We start from the raw sequence: 21534 nt of genomic DNA on the forward strand, positions 1-21534 counted from the left end.
CCCTCATATGGTTTCATTTTCTTCATCTATACCAGCCATGGGCAAACTACAGCCCACAGGCCGGATCCGGCCCGTTTGAAATGAATAAAACTAAAAAAAAAAAAAAGACTGTACCCTTTTATGTAATGATGTTTACTTTGAATTTATATTAGTTCACACAAACACTCCATCCATGCTTTTGTTCCGGCCCTCCGGTCCAGTTTAAGAATCCATTGTGTCCCTCGAGTTAAAAAGTTTGCCCACCCCTGACAGTGGCTCTTTGGACATGTTGGTCTCTTATATTTCTAAAGGTAAATGAAAAGTTGGTAGGATTTTGAGTGTAAAGCTGATGGAGCAGGAAGTCTTTCAGGTGGAGAGAGCCACATTATTTAAGAAACAAAAGGAAAATAATGTAAAACTTGAACACTGGGCTCTTCACAATAAATCATTTGATTCCATAAAATAATGATGAAGGTGGTCCAAGCATTATTAACCATGTCTTCCCCTATTAAACTATGGCCTGCTTATACAGCCCCAGTGCTAAGGTGATGCCTAGTATAAAGTTGGTGCTTAATGAATATTTGTCAGAGGGAAGGGAGGGAAGATAAATGGAAGGGAATTAGGGGAGAAGGGAAGGAAGCACGATAGCCAGTTCAGGAAGTCCTCTCCCAGTAGGTGCCACATTTTGTGGCAGGGATCCCTGCATTTAATGTTCTTTCATATCTGCAAGTCTGTTTTAAAACAGAGCTGTTTACTTAGAATGCTTTTATTATAAACTGTATTTGTGCTCACAGGGCTCCTACTATGGTGACTTTGGGAAGGTTCCTTTGTTGTGTCCATAGTATCATAACAGGTCATCTCTGCCCGGCCAGTCAATGTCATGGACTCAGATGGGGCTGCTTTATGGATGAGCTTGCCGGGAGCCGGTCCATGCTTGCTGTTTCAAGGGACCTGGCATATATGGCATACTGTTCTTAATATGTTTGCTCACCTTCTTGGCGCTGTGTTTTAACCAAGGTCACCTCTCCGAGAAAGGTTGAATCCCCAGGTAGGGATTTTCCCCTGAAGTTAGGGAGGGAATAAAACCCCTCAACTAAGTGCCAGGCGGGTAATTAATCACTTTAACTATGAACAATCATGCTTAAACTACATAATCTTTTCTCCCTGGAATGGAGATAAGAAACGCCCTAACCTTTGTAATAGAGATTGATAGGATTGAATCAACTGGTATAAATACAGTTGTAACAAGACAGAAACACTCACAACTTAGAACACAGAATTCAGAAGACAGAACCTACATGGAGCCTGGAGACAGAAGAACTTCACTGGAGAGAACATGGCAAAAGATCCTGGACTGAACCTGACTATAAAACATGGCAAGAGAACCTGACTAGAACCTGGTGACTGGACCTGGCTGGAGAACCAGCAGAACCTCTCTGGAGAACCTGGACAGAACCTGGCTGGAGAACCTAGCGAGGGAACATGGCCACAGAACCTGGCTGGAGATCCGAAGCAGAACCTCTCTGGAGATCCAGACCAGAACTTGGCTGGAGATCCTGGCTAGAGATCCTGGCTAGACTGCTGATCAACTGAACACTGCCTCCATGTCATTCCTTCTTCGCCGACTCCGTCCACACCTTTGGGGAACCCTGGACCTGCTGGGGCAGAACCCCGGCATGAGCTATATCTTTTTCCTCCTTAATTTTTACTGCAGACAAAAAGTATTTTATGCCTGGAAAGACAACTCATTTATTCAACAGGTGCTTATTAAACACCTCCAAAAATCTAGGCACTGTGTGAAATACTTGGAATGCAGAGGTGTAAAATATAGACACGGCCCCTGCCTTTATGATGCTTTCAGTGTCATCGGAGAATCTCACATTAAATAAAAAATTATATTATAATGAATGCAATTGTAACAAATGTTTTAAAGGGAATGTACAGAATGAGAAAAACCTGCATTAATTTGGAGGCGTAGGATCAGGAAAGGAAAGTAAAATTAAAATTTTTAAAGACAGTGAATATTTTATCATCTGAAATATAAAAGGATAAGATTACCCCATATGTTGTTGATTATATTAGGTATATCTAAATTTGGAAAAATAGACTTGTCCACAGAAGTATAGAATCATTAGAAATTCAATCCTTTAATAAATGACTGAAAAGGGAGACATTATTTGCCCAAGAACACACAGCTTGCTTCTGGCAGGACTAGAACTTGAACAGGGGTCTGCTACTCCTCCCATTATCTGTCCTCAGTGACTTAAAAAAAGAAGACATTATATATCAAATATAGATCAGCCATAGCCATTCTGTACAAACTTGTATATTGAGTGGGGGATGGAGTTTAGAGAGTAATAAGTTAGGCAAATGCAAATATAAAAATATATATAAAATATGTCCTATCAGGCTTATTGTACCTGGTCATAGTAAAGCTTTAGCATATAGACCAAAGTGGGAACTACCCAGATGAATTAGTGAAGATACATTTAAAGGAATATGTTTCTATTGCTTTAAAATATTAAATATAAATAATATGAATAAGTACAAGTTTCCAAGTAGACATTTTTAAAACCCATTTTATTCATGTGTAATATTATATGACATGTAAATTATTTTGACTGCTTTGCAGCCTGTGTGGTCTCAGTTAGGTTAATCATTGTTCCTTATATTTTGTTCCAACATATATTTTCCCTAGGATACTTTTTCATTTTAGATAGTATAGCAATTAGCTTCAACATCTAAATCTTCCTATTTTTTTACTTGAAAGATTTGGAATTAATGAAATATTACTATTCATACAAGTGATTGTGAAATTAATTGAATCATTGAAGCTATAAGGTGTATGAGACTTCAGGGAGAAGTTCAGGCTTGAATTAGAAAGAGCACCTAAGACAGTGCTGAGCATATACTCAACCTTGAGTGAGCATATAATGAATAGGGGAGACAAAAAGTTACAAAGTAATAAGTTAAACCATATGAAATTCCATTTTTAACATCAAAATAGCTAACCATTTGTGACTTTGTGATTCAGCCTATTAAACAAAATGACCAAAAAGGGCATCTATAGTCTAATGCCAACAGATGTATTTATTAAATTTAAGTACATGTATATTGACTATACTCTAGAATTTAATAAATGAGAAGTTCTGACAGTTGAATTAACTTTTAATTTTGTATGAAATTGCAATTTAAATGTAGGCAGGTGGCATAATTATTTCAGAAGCTAAAAATATTCTAAAAGATCTAGAGAACTTCTCAGTTATTCACACTTCATGAGTGTGAAGGTATTGAGGAAATACTTACTTGATAACCAAGCTTTAGTGGTGTGGTATGGACTGAAGTTAACTAGGGTATTTTGCTTTCAGACTCTCCTTATGCTGACCAGGATATTACTCCCAAGACCTTTATTCTCTCCCAGTTCTTAGTCCCAATGCTGACATTCTCCAAGTTTATCTTAGAAAAATCAGGTGGAAAACAAAGGGAACTAATCATTATAAAAATGAACTGTCAAGTGCTTTGCTAGAGAGTTTATATATTACTAGGGGCCTGGTGCATGAAATTCATGCACTGAAGGGGGGGGCGGTTCCCTCAGCCCAGCCTGCACCCTCTGGCAATCCAGGACCCCTTGGGGGATGTCCAACTGCCAGTTTAGGCCCAATCCTCCTGTGGGATCGGGCCTAAACCGGCAGTCGGACTTCCCTCTCGCAATCCAGAACCACTGGCTCCTAACCACTCACCTGCCTGCCTGCCTGATCGCCCCTAACCACCTCTGCCTGCCTGCCTAATAACTCCTAACTGCTTGCCTGCCTGCCTGATCACTCCTAACCACCTCTGCCTCAGCCCCCGCCACCACAGCTTCGTCCGGAAGGTCGTTCAGCTTTCCAGTTTAATCAGCATATTACGCTTTTATTATAGACTAGGGGCCCGGTGCACGAAATTCGTGCACTGGGTGTGGGGGGGGGGGGAGTGTCCCTCAGCCCAGCCTGCCCCCTCTCACATACTGGGAGCCCTCAGGCGTTGACCCCCATCACCCTCCAATCGCAGAATCGGCCCCTTGCCCAGGTCTGACGCCTCTGGCTGAGGCGTCCGGCTCGGGCAGCGGGGACCCGCAGCTGCAGCGGCCCCACAATCGTGGGCTTCGCTTTAGGCCCAGGCAAGGGACCCCTAGCTCCTGGGACTGCCAGCTTCGACCGTGTCCAGCTCCCATCGCTGGCTCCACCCCTACTTCCTGCTATCACTGGCCAGGGCGGAAAAGACACCTGATTCTCCGATCATGGCTGGGGGGCAGGGCAAAGGTGGCCCCAGGGCCGCCTTTGCCCTGCCCCCCAGCTCTTAGCTCCCCCCTGGGTTTCCGATCACTGTCAGTGGCAGGGGGCTTCTTCCTGCTTTCCCTTTCGCCTCCCTGCATTGTGCCTACATATGCAAATTAACCGCCATCTTGTTGGCAGTTAACTGCCAATCTTAGTTGGCAGTTAATTTGCATATAGCCCTGATTAGCCAATGAAAAGGGTAGCTCGTACGCCAATTACCATTTTTCTCTTTTATTAGTGTTGATTGCATTTAATTTTCACAGCAACCCTATGGGACAAATATTATTTTTATTTTATAGGTGAAGAAACTGAGACCTAGAAAGGTTAAATGACTTGTCCAAGGTCACACAGTTTGTTAGTGGTAGAGAGCTAGTCTTCAAACATTCTTATTTTCACTATATACCATGCTACTCATCTTATTGTTTGTTTGCTTATTTATATTTTATGCATCTTAAAAGTATCTTGTTTACTTATAATAAATTCACACATGAGTAAAACAAGATTGCCACTTTTTCCTTTTAATAATGTAATATGGTAAAACACATTTGAATCTTTTCCTTTCTTTTAAGGATGAACGTGAAGCAAGAGAAAATGTGAAGAGAGAACAAGATGAGGCCTATCGCCTTTCACTTGAGGCTGACAGAGCAAAAGTAGGTTTGGTCAAGGGACTTCTGGGATAAAGAACTCAAACCAGAATGTTTTTTCATTACTTAAGTGCCAGCCCTTTTATCACTTTGATCCCCAAAAATGTTGGATTTGCAATGGAGAAAGCCAGATTCAATTAACAGAAAAACATAATTTTGCCCCTGGGTCCTTAAAGTATGGTATGGTTCATTTTGACAAGATGAAGTTTGTTGAGAATCATAAAAATGAAAACAAAATGGGCATATTATCTGTTTTATTTTATTTTTAGTGAGTCTAGGGTACAACCTAACAATTTTTAAAACACTTTTAGGTGATTCTAATGTGCAGTCAGGTCGAGAACCACTGATTTATTTAATGCTTTTCGAGCACCTGCTTCTGTACTGGGCATCGAAAGAGTCTAAAAAGGATGAGCCACAGTTTGCCCTCAAAAATGTGGTAAAGAGTAGATTAAGTCAAGAGCACAGATAGCTGTAACACTTAGGCAAGGATTCTAAATGTCATAAGTGAAGCACTAAGTTCTGTGAGAATTCAGTGAACAGGAGTTCAGTAGAAAGTTTTTGGTATTTGCTTGTTTGTTTGTTTAGCTTTTCTGAAAAGCCAAGAAGTGAGAATGGACTGGGGGGGTGGGGGGTCCATATAAGAGACTGTATATGTGAACTGGATGAAGAGGGGTGGAAGAGAAAAAGTAATATTTGCTAACAGCAAGGGGTGCATGGTAGAGGCTGACATGAATAAAGCTTGATATTTGGGTAAAGGAAACATAGCCAAAAAGACTAGAAAGGAAGATGAGACAACGGTTCTAATGAATGCAACACTACTCAGAGCTACCTAGGTATTTGAATAGGAACCCAACATGAACAGAGAGCTATGCTTTGTTGTTGCTTTCATTTTTATTCTTATTCCAGAGAAAATGCTTTATTACCACAGTGCACCTCTGGGTCATGCTGGAACTTAGCTCGCTCTCTCTCTCTCTCTCTCTCTCTCTCTCTCTCTTTTTTCCCTCCTCCTCCTCCTCCTCCTCCTCCTCCACCCCTTTCTTTTTTTTAAGTGTTTATTGAATGCTGACTCCCTTTCTCTTTTATCAACAGAGGGAAGCTCATGAGAGAGAGATGGCAGAACAGTCTCGTTTGGAGCAGATTCGAAAAGAACAAGAAGAGGAACGTGAGGTATGGCACAACTTAAAAATGTAATTCAAAGGCTAGGTTTGTGTCCTCTGCATTTGATACTGAGGCTGTTAATAGTTCTTAGAACTTCTTTCCACATTTCCCAGACTCATTTTAGTATGGAAGATCTTATCCTTTCCTAATCTGTTGTATAGAACACTTAGAAAACTTGATCTTAGACTAGATTCATAGGTTTCTATTCCTTCCCCTTCTTCTTGCCTGACAAATACTCCCATTCTTCCTGGATATTGTCTCACCCCAAAAATACAAAGATTGTATTGTCAACCTTTTTTAAAAAAATCTTTATTGTTGAGAGTATTACAGTTGTTCCCTTTTTATTCCCCCTTTGCTCCCCTCCAACCTGTTCCCACTCTGCCCCAGACCTTCATCGCTCTATTGTTGTCTGTGTCCATAGATAATGCGTATATGCTTGTAAGATCTTTTGGTTAATCCCTTCCACCCCCCCCCCCACACTCCCACCCCTTCCCTCTGAGATATATCCCACTCCCCCACCCCCCTTTGAGATGTTTTATTCATCAGTTTACTTTGTTCATTCGATTTCTTGTTCGTTTATTTTCATTTTTAGATTCACTTGTTGATAGATACGTATTTATTGCCATTTTATTGTTCATATTTTCTCCTCCTCCTCCACTTCCTCCATCTTCATCTTCATCTTCATCTTCTTAAAGAATACCCTTCAACATTTCATCTAATACTGGTTTGGTATTATTTGAACTCCTTTAGCTTTTTCTTGTCTGTGAAGCTCTTTATCTGACCTTCAATTCTAAATTATAGCTTTGCTGGGTAGAGTAATCTGTAGATTCTTGCTATTCATCACTTTGAGTATTTCTTGCCACTCCCTTCTGGCCTGCAAAGTTTCTGTTGAGAAATCAGCTGACAGTTGTATGGGTGCTCCCTTGTAGGTAACTAACTGCTTTTCTCTTGCTGATTTTAAGATTCTCTCCTTGTCTTTAACCTTTAGTATTTTAATTATGTGTCTTGATGTGTGCCTTTTTAGGTGGGTCTTGTTTGGGACTCTCTGCACTTCCATTTGTGAGTCAATTTCTTTCACTAGGTAGGGGAAGTTTTCTGTCATTATTTCTTCAAATAATTTTTCAATATCTTGTTCTCTCTCTTCTCCTTCTGGCATCTCCATAATGTGAATGTTGGTACACTTGAAATTGTCCCAAAGGCTCCTTACATTATCTTCATATTTTTAGATTTTTTTTTTTCTTTTTGCTCTTCTGATTGGATGTTTTTTGCTTCCTCATATACCAAATTGTTGATTTGATTCTCGGAATCCTCTACTCTACTGTTGAATCCCTGTAAATTATTCTTTATTTCAGTTAGTGTATGCTTATTTTCTGACTGGTCCTTTTTCCTGTTTTTTTACATTCTCACTAAGGTCCTTGGAAGTCTCACTAAGTCCCTTGACATTCTCATTAAGATCTTTGAGTAACCTTGTAACCGTTGGTTTAAACTCTGTATCTAGTAGTTTGCTTGCTTCCATTTCTTTTATTTGTAACATGTTTCTTTGCACATTTTAGCTGTTTCCCAGGGTTTATTTCTATGTATTAGGTAGAACTGTTATATTTCCTGGAATTGGTAGAGTGGCCTTGTGTAATAGGTGTCCTGTAATAGTTCAGCCTCCCCAGTCACCTGAGCTGGGCACTCTAGGTGCGCCCATATGTGGGCTGTGTCACAGTCTTTTTGTAGTTGAGCCTTGATTGGCATCACTGGGAGGAATTGGTCTCCAGGCCAATTGGCTGTGAGGACCGGCTATATCTACAATGGAAGAGTTGCTGTGCAGGAGACACCCCTATGTAGCAGGACTTACTGAGTCTGCTTCTTGAGTGTGTCATTTGTGGATACATAAAGTTGTAATCTAGTATGGTCTGAGTTGTCCACCAGGTGCATTGGCTCTGGGACCTCCCAGGAGGTGCAAAGTCAGGCATTGCCTGGAGCCACTCAGCAGGAGCTACAGAGAGATCTGCAAATGGCTGCGACTTGGATTGGGCTAGGAAGTGCCCAGGCAAGGCCCAGCTGTGAAGCAAGGCAAGTTGATGCTAGTGCCAGGTCTTGGGCCTTTTATTGATAGGTTTGGGGCATGCTGAGTCCCACTGCTGCTTGTTTGAGAAAGTTTAGCAAAATCTGAAGCCTGAGCCAGGATAGGCCATTCGTATGGAAAAGCTGCTGCAAGCAGCTTGAGTAGGGCTTCAAATTGGATGGGGTGGGGTATTAGGGAATCACCAGGGATGAGTGAACAGTGTAGGCCATGGTGATGGGAACTCAGGTATAGCTGCCAGTCAGCTCTGCAACAAGGGAGGTCCCAGCACAGGAACAATGATGCTGTGAGCACCCCTGTCCAGGACAAAGCTGCCCCCTAGTTCCTGCCTGGATGCCAGACAGTCCAATTCTTCCCTTTATGTCTCTGGATTCAAAGCTGCCACCCAACACTGGAGCTCAGAGGAAGTGAGACCCTGTAAGTTTATGCACAGATCCTTTAAGAGGAACACCTGGAATTCCAGCAGTCTCTGTGTCACTCAGCCACAATCCCGAAGCTTCTCTTCCCAGCTCTGGAACTCTGTGGTCGGGGTCTGGTGTGTGGCAGGGATGCCCTGCTTCTCATGGGAGGCCTTAGAGAGATCCCTCCTGATTAAAAAATTCCACACATGTGGGTTGGAGTAGCCCATTCTGTGTCTCTACCCCTTCTACCAATCTCAATGTGCTTTCTTCTTTACTTTTCTAGTTGTATTTACTTTCATTCAGCCAGATTTCAGGGGATTCTGAATGATGGTTATCCCGTATTTTAGTTGTAATTTTGGGGGAAGCGGAGAGTACAGGAGTTTACCTACGCCACCATCATGGTTCTCTCTCTATTTTCAGCCTTTTAACTAGGCTTCACTTTACCCACCAAAAGACAGTGAGTTACTTCTGCAACCTCTTGTACTGGGCCCTTAAATATGGGAAATGCATTTAGCTTGACTGATTTTTTTCACCCTTATGTCCATGTCTTCTCCATAACAATATAGATAATTTTTCATTCACTCATTTTACAATTATTTTAATACTTAGTATGTGCCCAAAATCTTTTAGGAGGTAGGGATACGGACATGGGTCCTCCCATCCAGGAGTTCATAGTCTTGTAAAATAGAATTACAATACCAAATCTAACATTATTATAGAGGTCCGCGTTAATGCAGTGAAAACAAAGAGAAAGGGTGTTAAATGACTTCCTAGGGTGGCTTCACAGAAAAGAACTTTTTTTCTAGATGTGAGATTAATAGCAAGGTTTGCTCATGAAAAGAGGAAGCCATCTAACAAGTGATGGAAAGCCTGGAGAGCCCTAACTGGAACGGAGGAAAACTCACTAGTCATCATTCTCAGTCAGAGAATGTCACCTCATACTTACTCAACTAATGTTTTTTTAACAAGAACTGTGCTAAGCACTGAAGGATAAACAAAGGAATATAAAACATTTTCTACCTGCCAGAAGAGATTACATCTTGTAGAGAAGATGCAAAATGTCTACAAGTAATAGCAAGTCAAGGAAAAATGTGCAAAATAACATGAAAAGTAAAAGCGAAATACTTAAGGAGTTTAAGGGCAAAGTAAAAGTCACTTACAGCTTTGAGAATCAGACAGCATTATAGAAGAAGTGATAATTGAGCCCAGTGTTCAAATATGTGTAATATTTTACTGTTTGGAAATCAGTTTACTCATGTTTAAACACTTATTGAGTGCCTGTCATATATGTACAGGACACTATGCCTGACAAACCCAGTCTCTGTACGCTGAGGGCTCTCAGTTATGGAGGGTAGAAAATACTTTGTTGAGTATCATCTGTATCTCAAGTGTTCTCATTGACCGTTAAAACAAGCTACAAGATTAGAGATTTCTCTACAAGTGAGAAAAATTGAAGCTCATTGAGAAGTCACACATAGCCAGCACACAATAAGTGCCTAACATCAAAACTCAAATCATTGTTCCCTACTTTAAATCAGAACTTAATGTGATATTTCCTGTTTTTTTCCTCCTGTTCTCCCCTTAATCCACCTGTCTGCTTGCTTTCTGTTTTGACATTTCCATGCACAATATAACAACAGATGCTACATTATTACCTGAACCCAACCAGTTATACTTCAGAAGAATAAACAACAGTAGCTCATTACCCCATTCATTGTACAGACAGTGTCAGCTCCTCAGTGTACCCACTCTCCAAGGCTTTTCCCCAGAATGAAAACTGGCCTCAGATATCCCACACCATGGATTCAGTGTGGGAAACAATGAAGAGATATTAGATTAAAGTTAGCAATCTTGGCATCTAAATACCCAAGTTTTACTGGCAAGAAAGAACAAAAAACTAGATTAGTAGCTCAGTTTGAAATCTACTGACTAAAAGCAAAGGCCTCATATAAGTAAACATTGTTGAAAAACAGTGATATAAAGGACACTGCGCTAGCCAGTTTGGTTCAATGGTTGAGCATTGACCCATGGACTGAAAGGTCACGGGCTCAATTCTGGTCAAGGGTACATAACCTTGATTGTAGGCTCAATCCCCAGCCCTGGTATGGGCTCATGCAGAAGGCAACCCTCGCCAGTGTGGCTCAGTTAGTTGGGCATCATTCCGTGCACCAGGAGGTTCCCAATTCAATTCCTAGTCGGAGTGCATGCCCGGGTTGTGGAACATGCAGGAGGCAGCTGATCGATGTATGGATCTCACATCAATGTTTCTCTCTCTCCCTCTCCCTTTTCCCCTCTCTCTCTAAAACTCAATAAAAAAAATTTTTTTAAAAAAAAGACAGTATAACTAGAATTTAATTTTGATATACATAGCATCATATATTCACTGAGTTATTAATATATGACAACATTACTAGAATAGTTTAATACTTGAAACTATTCAGCTGAAACTCATTGCTGACTCAGGATACCAATCCTATATAATAAAACCTAATATGCAAATTGACTGAATGGCGGAACGACCAGTGGAATGACTGGTCGCTGTGATGTGCACTGACCACCAGGGGGTCAGTTGCCTCCCATATGTGCCCTGACTGGGAATGGAACCTGCAATCTAGGTATGTGCCCTGAGTAGAATTGAACTTGCAATCTTTTGGTGTATGGGACAACGCTCAACTAACTGATCCACCTGGCCAGGGCCCATTCCATTTTAATGTTAATATATCCAGTATTCTACAAACTTTTAAGTCATTTCTACATAGGAAATGTATATTTTTCAAATGTGAATAGTTATGTGAAGGTGTGTTTTGTAAATTCCTTTAATAGCCTTAATTTTCATCCTAGAAAGGAAGCAACTGGGTATGTAATACCTCTTTCCTCAATCTCAAATACCCTAACCCTTTAGTAAAAAAAAATTAAAAAATTAAATTACCTTTCCTTTTCTATGGAGTTACTTACCACTTTAATAATTTGTGTCACCCTGGCCGGTGTGGTTCAGTGGTTGGAGCGTCAGCACATGTACTCAAGGGTCACGGGTTTGATTCCCGTTCTTGGGTTTGATTCCCGGTCAAGAGCATGTACCTGGGTTGTAGGTTCTCTACAGCCAGGTCAGGGTGCATACAGAAGGCAATGTGTCTCTCTCGCACTGATGTTCTCTCTCTCTCTCTCTCTCTCTCTCTCTCTCTCTCTCTCTCTCTCTCTCTCTCTCTCTTCCCCCTCTTATTCTCCCTCACTCTCTCCCTTCCACTCCCTCTTAAAATTAATGGAAAAAATATCCTTGGGTGAGGAGTAATAAAAAACAAAATAAAAAATAATAAAACAACTGGGGGATGAGGAAGCAATGAGGGGATAAAGACACATTTGTAATACCTTAATCAATAAAACATTTTTAAAAAATAATAATAAAACAGGTTGGAATTTATTTTAGTTAATTGCCCCTTAGGCTAATACAGTGATTTTTAACCAGTGTGCTGCAAGAATTTTTAAAACATGCATTACCTGACTATTTAGTCTGGGGCACTGACCACTTTTCCCTTAGATTGTCAAATAGATTGTCACAACCAACACAACAATAGCCATCCAGTGTGAATGCTGGCTTGAATTATAAATATATTAGTCATATGAGTTGCATCTTATTGATCACATCTCATAGTAATGTTGCATCTGATTGGTTAATTCTTTTTTTTTAATTAAATCTTTATTGTTCAGATTATTAGTTGTTCCTCTTTTTTCCCCCCATAGCTCTCCTCCACCAAGCTCCCACCCCACCCTCTGCCCTTACCCCTCCCACTGTCCTCATCCATAGTTGTACGATTTTTGTCCAGTCTCTTCCTGAACCCCCACACCCCTTTCCCCCCAAGAATTGTCAGTCCACTCCCTTTCTATGCCCCTGGTTCTATTATATTCACCTGTTTACTCTGTTCATCAGATTTTTTATTCACTTGGTTTTTAGATTCACTTGTTGATAGATATGTATTTGCTGTTCATAATTTTTATCTTTACCTTTTTCTTCTTCCTCTTAAAGAATACCTTTCAGCATTTCATATAATACTGGTTTGGTGGTGATGAACTCCTTTAGCTTTTTCTTATCTGTGAAGCTCTTTATCTGACCTTCAATTCTAAATTATAGCTTTGCTGGATAAAGTAATCTTGGTTGTAGGTTCTTGCTATTCATCACTTTGAATATTTCTTGCCACTCCCTTCTGGCCTGCATAGTTTCTGTTGAGAAATCAGCTGACAGTCGTATGGGTACTCCCTTGTACGTAACTGACTGTCTTTCTCTTGCTGCTTTTAAGATTCTCTCTTTGTCTTTTAGCCTTGGCATTTTAATTATGATGTGTCTTGGGGTGGTCCTCTTTGGATTCCTTTTGTTTGGTGTTCTCTGCACTTCCTGGACTTGTAAGTCTATTTCTTTCACCAGGTAGGGGAAGTTTTCTGTCATTATTTCTTCAAATAGGTTTTCAATATCTTGCTCTCTCTCTTCTTCTGGGACCTCTATAATTCGGATGTTGGTGCGCTTGAAGTTGTCCCAGAGGCTCCTTACACTGTCTTCATATTTTTGGATTATTTTTTCTTTTTGCTTTTCTTGTTGGGTATTTTTTGCTTCTTTGTATTTCAAATCTTTGACTTGATTCTTGGGAACCTCTTGTCTGCTGTTGGATCACTGTATATTATTCTTTATTTCAGTCAGTGTATGCTTAATTTCTAGTTGGTCTTTTTTCATATCCTCCAGGGTCTCACTAAATTTATCGGCGGTTTCTAGAAAATTCTTGAAAAACCTTAAAAGTGTGGTTTTGAACTCTATATCCAGTAGTTTGCTTTCCTCCATTTCTGTCATTTGTGACCTATTTCTTTGTCTCCGCATTTTTTATGCTTCCCTGTGTTGGTAGAGTGGCTTTGTGTGCTAGGTGTCCTATAAGGCCCAGTGGCTCAGCCTCCCCAATTACCTGAGGTGGACACTCTTGGTGCACGCCTTTGTGGGCTGTGTGCACAGTCTTGTTGTAGTTAAGCCTTGATTGTTGTAGGTATCACTGGGAGGAATTGACCTCCAGGCCAATTGGCTGTGAGAATCAGCTGTGTCTACGGTTGGAGAACTTCTGTGCTGAAGACACCCTTCTGGGGCAAGACTTGCTTCAGTGGGGCTTTGGTGCTCACTGAGTCTGCGCCCTGAGTGTGTCCCTTATGGATCTGAGGAGTTATAATTGGATGGTCCCACTCTGACCACTGGGTACACTGGCTCTTGGATCTAAGGAGGTGCTAATTTAGCCACTGCCTGAGGCTACCCAGCAGGAGCTATGAAGAGATCTGCAGATTTCCCTTCCTTGTTTGGGGTTTGGAGGTGCCCAAATGAGGCCCAGCTGTGAGGCAATGCAAGCTGCTATGGGGCCTTGGGCCTTTTTTTGGATGTTCTGGGTCTCTCTGATTCAGCTGCAGTTTGTTAGGTAATTGTTAGATTGCAAAGGGCCAGGGCATTCATCTGCAAAAGCCTCTGCGCACAGCTTGGGTGGGGTGGGGTCTCAGGGGATCAACAGGGCGGAGCAAGCAGCTATGGCTGATCCTCAGCCCTGCCCTAAGGGGCCCGGGGTCTCAGTGTCCTGGTAATCGCTGCAAGCACCTCTGAGAGAAAGCCGCCCTCGAGTTCCAAGTTCTGCCTGCTGCCAGACAGTCCGGTTTCTCCCCGTATGAGTCTGGGTTCCCAGAGACTCAACCAGAACTTGAGTTCAGAGCAGTTGGGGGCTTGTGACTCCCTCCCAATTCAAAAAGACAGCCATGTCCTCAGTTGCCAGCCCTTTCCGCATGCGCCTCCGTACCTCTGCACTTCCTCACTTCCTCTGAGTCTCATTGTGCTTTTCTCTTTCCTTCCAGTTGTAGAATTTCCACTCAGCCAGCCTTCTTGTGGTTCTGGATGATGTCCGTTTTGTCTTTTAGTTATAGTTTTGAATTTGTTGTGGGAGGCAGCAATTTCCGGTGTTTACCTATGCCACCATCTTGGTTTCTCCCTGATTGGTTAATTCTTAGTACCAGAAATCCTTATATACAATTATAGGCACCTGATTTTTTTTTTTTAATCACTTTGGCCCTAGCTGATTTGGCTCAGTGGATAGAGCACCGACCTGCGAACTGAAGGGTTCCGGGTTCAATTCTGGTCAAGGGCAGATGCCTGGGATGTGGGCTCAATCCTCAGTAGGGGGCATGCAGGAGACAGCTGATCAATGATTCTCTCTCATCGTTGATGTTTCTATCTTGCTCTCCCTCTCCCTTCTCTCTGAAATCAATAAAAATATATTTTTTGAAAAATCACTTTGGAGCAAAAGGTTAGGTAATCCTATCTAATAAAAGAGAAACATGGTAAATAGCTGTACCTCCACTACCCTTCCCATTGGCTAATCAGGGCGATATGCAAATTAACTGCCAGCCAAGATGGCGGCCAGCAGCCAGGCAGCTTGAAGCGAACATGAGGCTTGCTTGCTTCAGTGAGAGAGGACTCCAACGTTCCCCGCCTACCGCTGCCGGCCTCTGAGCTTGCAGTTTGAAACATTGTTACAAATATAGACGCCAAAAATACCCCAGAAACCTGCTTTCAGCCAGCCGGGATCTCAGAGCTGGAGTTGAAACAGTGTTTTGATTATAGAACCCAAACAAACCAGATACCTGCTTTCAGCAGCGGAGGCCTAAGAGCTGGAGCCAAGCCTCAGAGCTAAAGCTGGCCCAGAATAAAAAAAAAAAAAAAAAAAGGAAAAGAAAAAAAGCGGTTGGGAGCTTCAGTCACCCGCCAGCCTGAAAACAGCCCTCAGCCCCTCACCCAGACTGGCCAGGCACCCCAGTGGGGACCCCCACCCTGAAGGGGGTGTGACCAGCTGCAAACAGCCATCATCCCCTCATCCAGGCTGGCCAGGCACCCCAATGGGGACCCCCACCCTGATCCAGGACACCCTTCAGGGCAAACCAGCCGGCCCCCACCCGTGCTCCAGGCCTCTATCCTATATAGTAAAAGGGTAATATGCCTCCCAGCACCGGGATCAGCGGAGCTGCGAGGCCTCCCGGCACCGGGATCAGTGTGACAGGGGGCAGCGTCCAAACCCCCTGATCGCCCTGCGGCTCTGTGTGTGACAGGGGGCGGGGCCACAACCTCCCTATCCGCCCTTCTCTATTCATGACAGGGGAAGGCGCCCCAACCCCCCCCCCCCCACGGGCCCTGCTCTGTGTGTGACGGGGTAGAGCCATAACCTCCCCATCGGCCCTGCCCTGAGTGTGACAGTGGCAGCGCCCCAACCCCCTGATCGGCCCTGCTCTGTGGGTGATAGAGGGCGGCACCCCAACGCCCCCCCCATGGGCCCTGCTCTGTGTGTGATGGGGTAGAGCCATAACCTCCCCATCAGCCCTGCCCTGAGTGTGACAGGGTGCGGCGCCCCAACCCCCGATCCGCCCTGCTCTGTGTGTGACAGGGTGGTGCCCCAACTCCCCTATCGGCCCTACTCTGTGAGTGACAGGGGGGAGCTCCTCAACCCCCTGATTGGCCCTGCTCTGTGCGTGACAGGGGGTGGCGCCTCAACCTCCCCATCGACCCTGCCTTGAGTGTGACGGGGGCGGTGCCCCAACCCCCCAATCGTCCCTACCCTGAGCGTGACTGAGGGTGGCATCGCAACCTCCCAATCCGCCCTGCTCTGTGCATGACAGGGGGTGGCGCCCCAACTCCTCAATCGGCCCTGCTCTAGGTCGACCAGGGGCTGCACCTAGGGATTGGGCCTGCCCTCTGCCACCCGGGAGCAGGCCTAAGCCAGCAGATCATTATCTCTAGAGGGGTCCCAGACTGTGAGAGGGCACAGGCCGGGCTGAGGGACCCCCCCTCACCCCCCCCCCCCGAGTGCACAAATTTTTGTGCACCGGGCCTCTAGTTTATTTATATATATATATATATATATATATATATATATATATATATATATATATATATATATATATAAATTATACCTTTTTTTGTCAGATCAGTAAAAAATATATTTTTTGGTGTGCCACAGATTTTATTAGTTTATGTATGCCATGAGATGAAAAGGTTTGAAAATCGCTGGGTTGATATTAAGAAAATGAAAACCACATGAGTCTGTTGTTCAAGTGTTAGGTTTGGTTAATAAATGGGAAATAACTTTCTGATGAGTTTCTAGAAAGCAACAGCTTTTTTCTAATCTCTCCCCCATTCCCCACAGTCTCACCCATTACATAGTTTAACACCTGGTTCTTGCTCTCCTTAGGCCATTCGGCTCTCCTTAGAGCAGGCCCTGCCTCCAGAGCCAAAAGAAGATGCTGAACCCGTGAGCAAACTGCGGATCCGTACCCCCAGTGGAGAGTTCCTCGAGAGGCGTTTTCTGGCCAGCAATAAGCTCCAGATTGTCTTTGATTTTGTAACTTCCAAAGGATTTCCATGGAATGAGTTCAAGTTACTGAGCACCTTTCCTAGGAGAGACGTAAGTTCCTATGCCTTTCTTGGGAAGTGTGTCCAGATGGGAGCTGTCCCATCATTAGGGCTGGATAAAGTAGTCCAAGGAAAGTCCAATGGTACAGCCTTTGGGGAAGGTATGGCCTCTCAGCACAGCAGACATATGCTCAATAGCCTATGCTAGAATTCAGGTACTAGGTGTGGGGTTTTTTCCTAGCTACTTCCCCTGTTCCAGCATTCATACAGGCTTTCCCAAGATCTCATCTCTCTAAACCTCAGAATAGATCTGAAAATTGTGTGCTTAACAACCTAACAGAGTTAGATCAAGGTCAAATGATTATAGGTTTACTAAGAACGAGTCATGTTAAAACAAGAGTATTTTGTGATTTAGTAGTTCTTATTAGCCTGGAAGTCAAGGAGGGTAACCTATATTCACTGTGTATCTGCATTTCAGCAAGATTCTTAATAGTCTCTGATAGTATTCTGAGGCAAAGTAGAGAGATAAATCTACAGTTAGGTGGATTCATTGCTGATTAAACAGTGGTGACCACAAAGTGTTGACTAAGAGACTGCCCTCTTCCTGGAGGGAACCAAGAGGTTTTATATTTAACCCTGTATTACTCACTGTGCTCACTAGCAACTTAAATGAAGACTTTCTCAGATTTTTGGATTATGGAAAATAAGATTCAAGAAAACCTTGAAATACTAAAACAATAGGCAAAAATGAACCTGGAGAAATATTACGGAAATGTAGAGAGATTTATGCATTAAGTTTAGAAAATCAATTGCTCAAGTTTGCAATGGAAAGATCATGCTTATGGTTGAATTAAGCTGACTATCTATATAAAAGGCTAAGTGTCCGTCCATCCAACTGGTAGCTATGACACGCACTGACCACCAGAGGGCAGATGCTCAATGCAGGAGTGCCATGACACTCATTGGCCATTTAAAAATAAATGGCACCACGGACCTGGCACCAACAAACCAACACTCGGCTTCCCCCAAGTAGGACACAGGCCCCTCCAGCACCCCAGAGCAACATCCCACCAAATCGCAGCCAACGGTGTCAAGACCCCATGGCGCAAAATGCTGCCCACAGCCCAGCCCAGCCCAGAAACAGTCGCTGTGGGCACCAGGTAATAACATCACATAGCAACGCCTGGCTTCCTCTCCCTAGCGACTAGCCTCCTTGGAGTTTCTTCAACCCAGGAACCGACTTGCTTTATATCCAGGTGCAAACATTTTACAGTTTAACCAAATGTCTGTGAAGCGTTTTCCCGTGCCTCACCTCAGTTGATCCTCACAGAAGTCCTGGAGTAGGTAGATAGGAGAGTCAGTAGAATACTGTTTTCTTTTCATTAGCAAGATGCGAATAGTGATATTAAAATATTTCTTCTAATTAATTTCCTTCCAATGTGCACGAATCCGTGCACTGGGACATAAATAATGTGTTTTGACTGCCAACAAAAAGCTAGCTATAATTTTATAGATGTAATCTTACAATTCCAACAAGAGGGTCACTTGATGGTCCTACTCAGCTCTATACTAAGATAAACAACCTCTGAAAGAGTCGTTATACCAGGCTGAAGTGTGAAAAACAGGAGCATGTCTACAGCAGGGCTGATAGGAAGGTGAGGGACTAGAAATTATATAATTTGAGGAACATTTCCTCTAGGGAAAGAAAAGGCATGGGAGACATGGTTTGATCTTCAGTCATTGAAGGCCTGCCATGAAAAAAAGGGATTTGACTTCGAGGCTCCAAAGACAGAAGTGGGACCAATCAGTTGAAAGTTATAGGAGGCAAGAAAGTGCCCTGTAATAAAGTATTTTCTAAGGGAGGACTATCTTGTGTTGTAAGGTAGTGATTTTTCTGTCATTGGATATAACTCAGCACTAGTGAATGATCCCTTCTCAGCAATAATGAATATATATTGGAGCAGGATTCATTCTTGGTGTTCCTACTTTATATGGACTAGCTTACCTTTAAGATGCATAGTAAATCTTAATATTCTTTGATTCTGTTATCATCAAGTAATATGAGGTTTAGTAACCTGGACTTTATCTAACACACAAACAAAGAAGTTGATTAACATTCATCTTAGTCCCTCACATTGACTATCAGATTTGCAGGATAGAGACAGAAGCCAGTGGTTGTTTAGCTCCACCATTCATTCTCAAATGCCCTAGGTAGGATGAGGATCCTGCCACTTATATCTAAATCAAAGAGACTAGAATCTAGTCAGGGGTGGGCAAACTTTTTGACTCGAGGGCCACAATGGGTTCTTAAACTGGACCGGAGGGCCGGAACAAAAGCAGGATGGAGTGTTTGTGTGAACTAATATAAATTCAAAGTAAACATCATTACATAAAAGGGTACGGTCTTTTTTTTTTTTTTTTTTTAGTTTTATTCATTTCAAACGGGTTGGATCCGGCCCGCGGGCCGTAGTTTGCCCACGGCTGGACTAGATGGACCCCAGGTGCTGGCCTCTCTTTCACTAGTTCTACCTATTGCTCCAAACTCTTCCTCCTTATTCATATATTGTTCATGCACAAACATGCCCAAGGGAACACATGTGTGCGCATGCTGTGTGCGCCACACATCCAAATACCTTAAATTCTGTCAGTGCAGTTGAACTCTAAATGTGTGAAGCTTGGAAAAGAACCACTGTTAAGGGGTTCAAGATTAGCCTTAAGTTTTACATCTCACCTTGGAGAACTTACAAAACTTAGGAGCTAAATTAGTTCTTCCCAACCCTTGTTTTTTAATTGAGATACAGTTGACATATAACTTTATATTAGTTACAGGTGTACAATATAATGATTCAATATTTGTGTACACTGCAAAATGATCACCACAACACGTCTAGTTAACATCCATCACCATGGAACTTTAAGATCCCAGCCCTTAGTTATTTTCACTCCCCTTCTGGGTCTCATCTGTAAAATGGAAGGAAGTGCTAGAAAAGATGGAGTCCAACGACCTTCTGACTCCTAAAGTTAAAGTTTCTTTCAAGTTAATTTTTAAAACTGACTATTGAGGGTAGGGTAAGGGAAGCAGTCTCTTAAAAGGATCTGGGTTTATGATCCGTGTTATTGACATCTTCCCACAGGACAAAAATGTGGACTGTGGGAAGTCGGGGAACTGTGAAATGAAATGTAGAGGATTGTTGGGCCTGCTACCTGCTTGCCTTGAACTCTGCAGGCCAAGAATGAGGCCTCTTCAGTGAGACTGTTAAGTTTCAATAGAGGCTCAGTCACATAGTCTTAGAAAAACTTTACTCTTGATTTAGATCTCAATCATGCATGTGTTGTTTTACACTGTTTTTAACAGTCATCTCCCATTATTCCTTTCCCACCAACCACATTTCTATCTCCATCCCAAGGGCAACCTCCATCCTCATCCCAAGGACAGTGTAGATTAAGTTTGCCCCAGTTGCCCAGAGAAAAAGTCTAAGCAAAGTTTTCTTCCTATAAGAGAAATCAAGAGCTTCCCAGTATGCAGCACGGGTCCATTTTATGGTTTTTGGTCAGCCTGAAATTACCCACTACCTAGTGGGGTTTTTTTAATCCCACTCTGATCATTCCCTTTCTTACTTAAAAAATTTGGTAGCTCCCTACTGCCCTAGATAAGTACAGATACCTTAGAATGTTTTCAAAAACTCTTCACAATCTGGTTTCATACCTACCTCTCCCACCTTAAACCCTGCCTCTCATTACTTATTTCCATTACCAAGAGATATGAGATTGCTCACTATTCACTAAAGACACAAGAGACTCTCATGCCTCTGTTCTTTCTTCCTTGATATCCACTCTTCCCGCTTTTGCTCCCCTGTTGGAACTCATTTTTTTAATGTGCAACTGAAATGTCATCCTCTCTGGGAAGCCCTCCCCTTCTCCCAAGCTCCTCACTATGTACCCATTGCTGTTTGTACATTCCCTCTAGTAGCACTTGTCCTATTTTTCTGTAATTGTTTACAGAGACTGTCCATATCATCTTCATGTCTGTCCCCCCTGGTTCTGCATGGTGCCTCACCCATAAACATTCAGTTACTGTTGTTGAATGTTAATGACCTCAGGTCTGATCCTAAAGCTCTGATTCCAGGGTGAACTAGAGAGGTTGTTTCAAATAAGAAGAGATGCCCTAGGCCCACCCAGATTCCAGACCCAGACCTAACCCAGAAAGCCCACCCAGGACTCATTAGACCGCCTAGAGCCAGGGGTGGGGTGAGAGTTAATGACCCTTCATCCTTCTCTGAATGCTTTTTCAAGTCAAATGACTAGTGTTTTTACAAGGCTATTCTGTAACAGCCATCTGTGTCTGCAAGGATTAGGATCTAATTTGTAAAAGTCATCTTAAATTACCACCAAACTAAAGACTGTTAAAAAGCACATCTTAAGACCTCACCTCTTTAATAACAAATAACATAAGACTTAGCTCTAGGAGTCTTACTGTGTCTTCAGCCTTTTCTCCATAAAGCAGAGCCTGGTTTCTCACCAAAGGACTGGCTAAATGCTCTTCTGCGCCTCCACCCCCAAC

General features: G+C 42.7%; 1 protein-coding gene across 4 annotated transcripts in view; it reads left to right on the plus strand.

Annotated features, from left to right (window-relative positions):
• The window catches only part of FAF1 (Fas associated factor 1), a 399416-nt gene that overhangs the window by 354103 nt on the left and 23779 nt on the right, over positions 1-21534 (plus strand). For 3 of the 4 annotated variants that reach the window (XM_059689641.1, XM_059689642.1, XM_059689644.1), the window contains 3 exons: positions 4862-4942; positions 6026-6103; positions 16813-17025. In XM_059689641.1, coding sequence (XP_059545624.1) covers positions 4862-4942; positions 6026-6103; positions 16813-17025 — 372 coding nt within the window. The remainder of the gene's footprint in view (positions 1-4861; positions 4943-6025; positions 6104-16812; positions 17026-21534) is intronic. The other variant, XM_059689643.1, reaches the window with a different exon arrangement.

Source organism: Myotis daubentonii, chromosome 3, assembly GCF_963259705.1.
Source record: "Myotis daubentonii chromosome 3, mMyoDau2.1, whole genome shotgun sequence".
Taxonomy (NCBI): Eukaryota; Metazoa; Chordata; class Mammalia; order Chiroptera; family Vespertilionidae; genus Myotis; species Myotis daubentonii.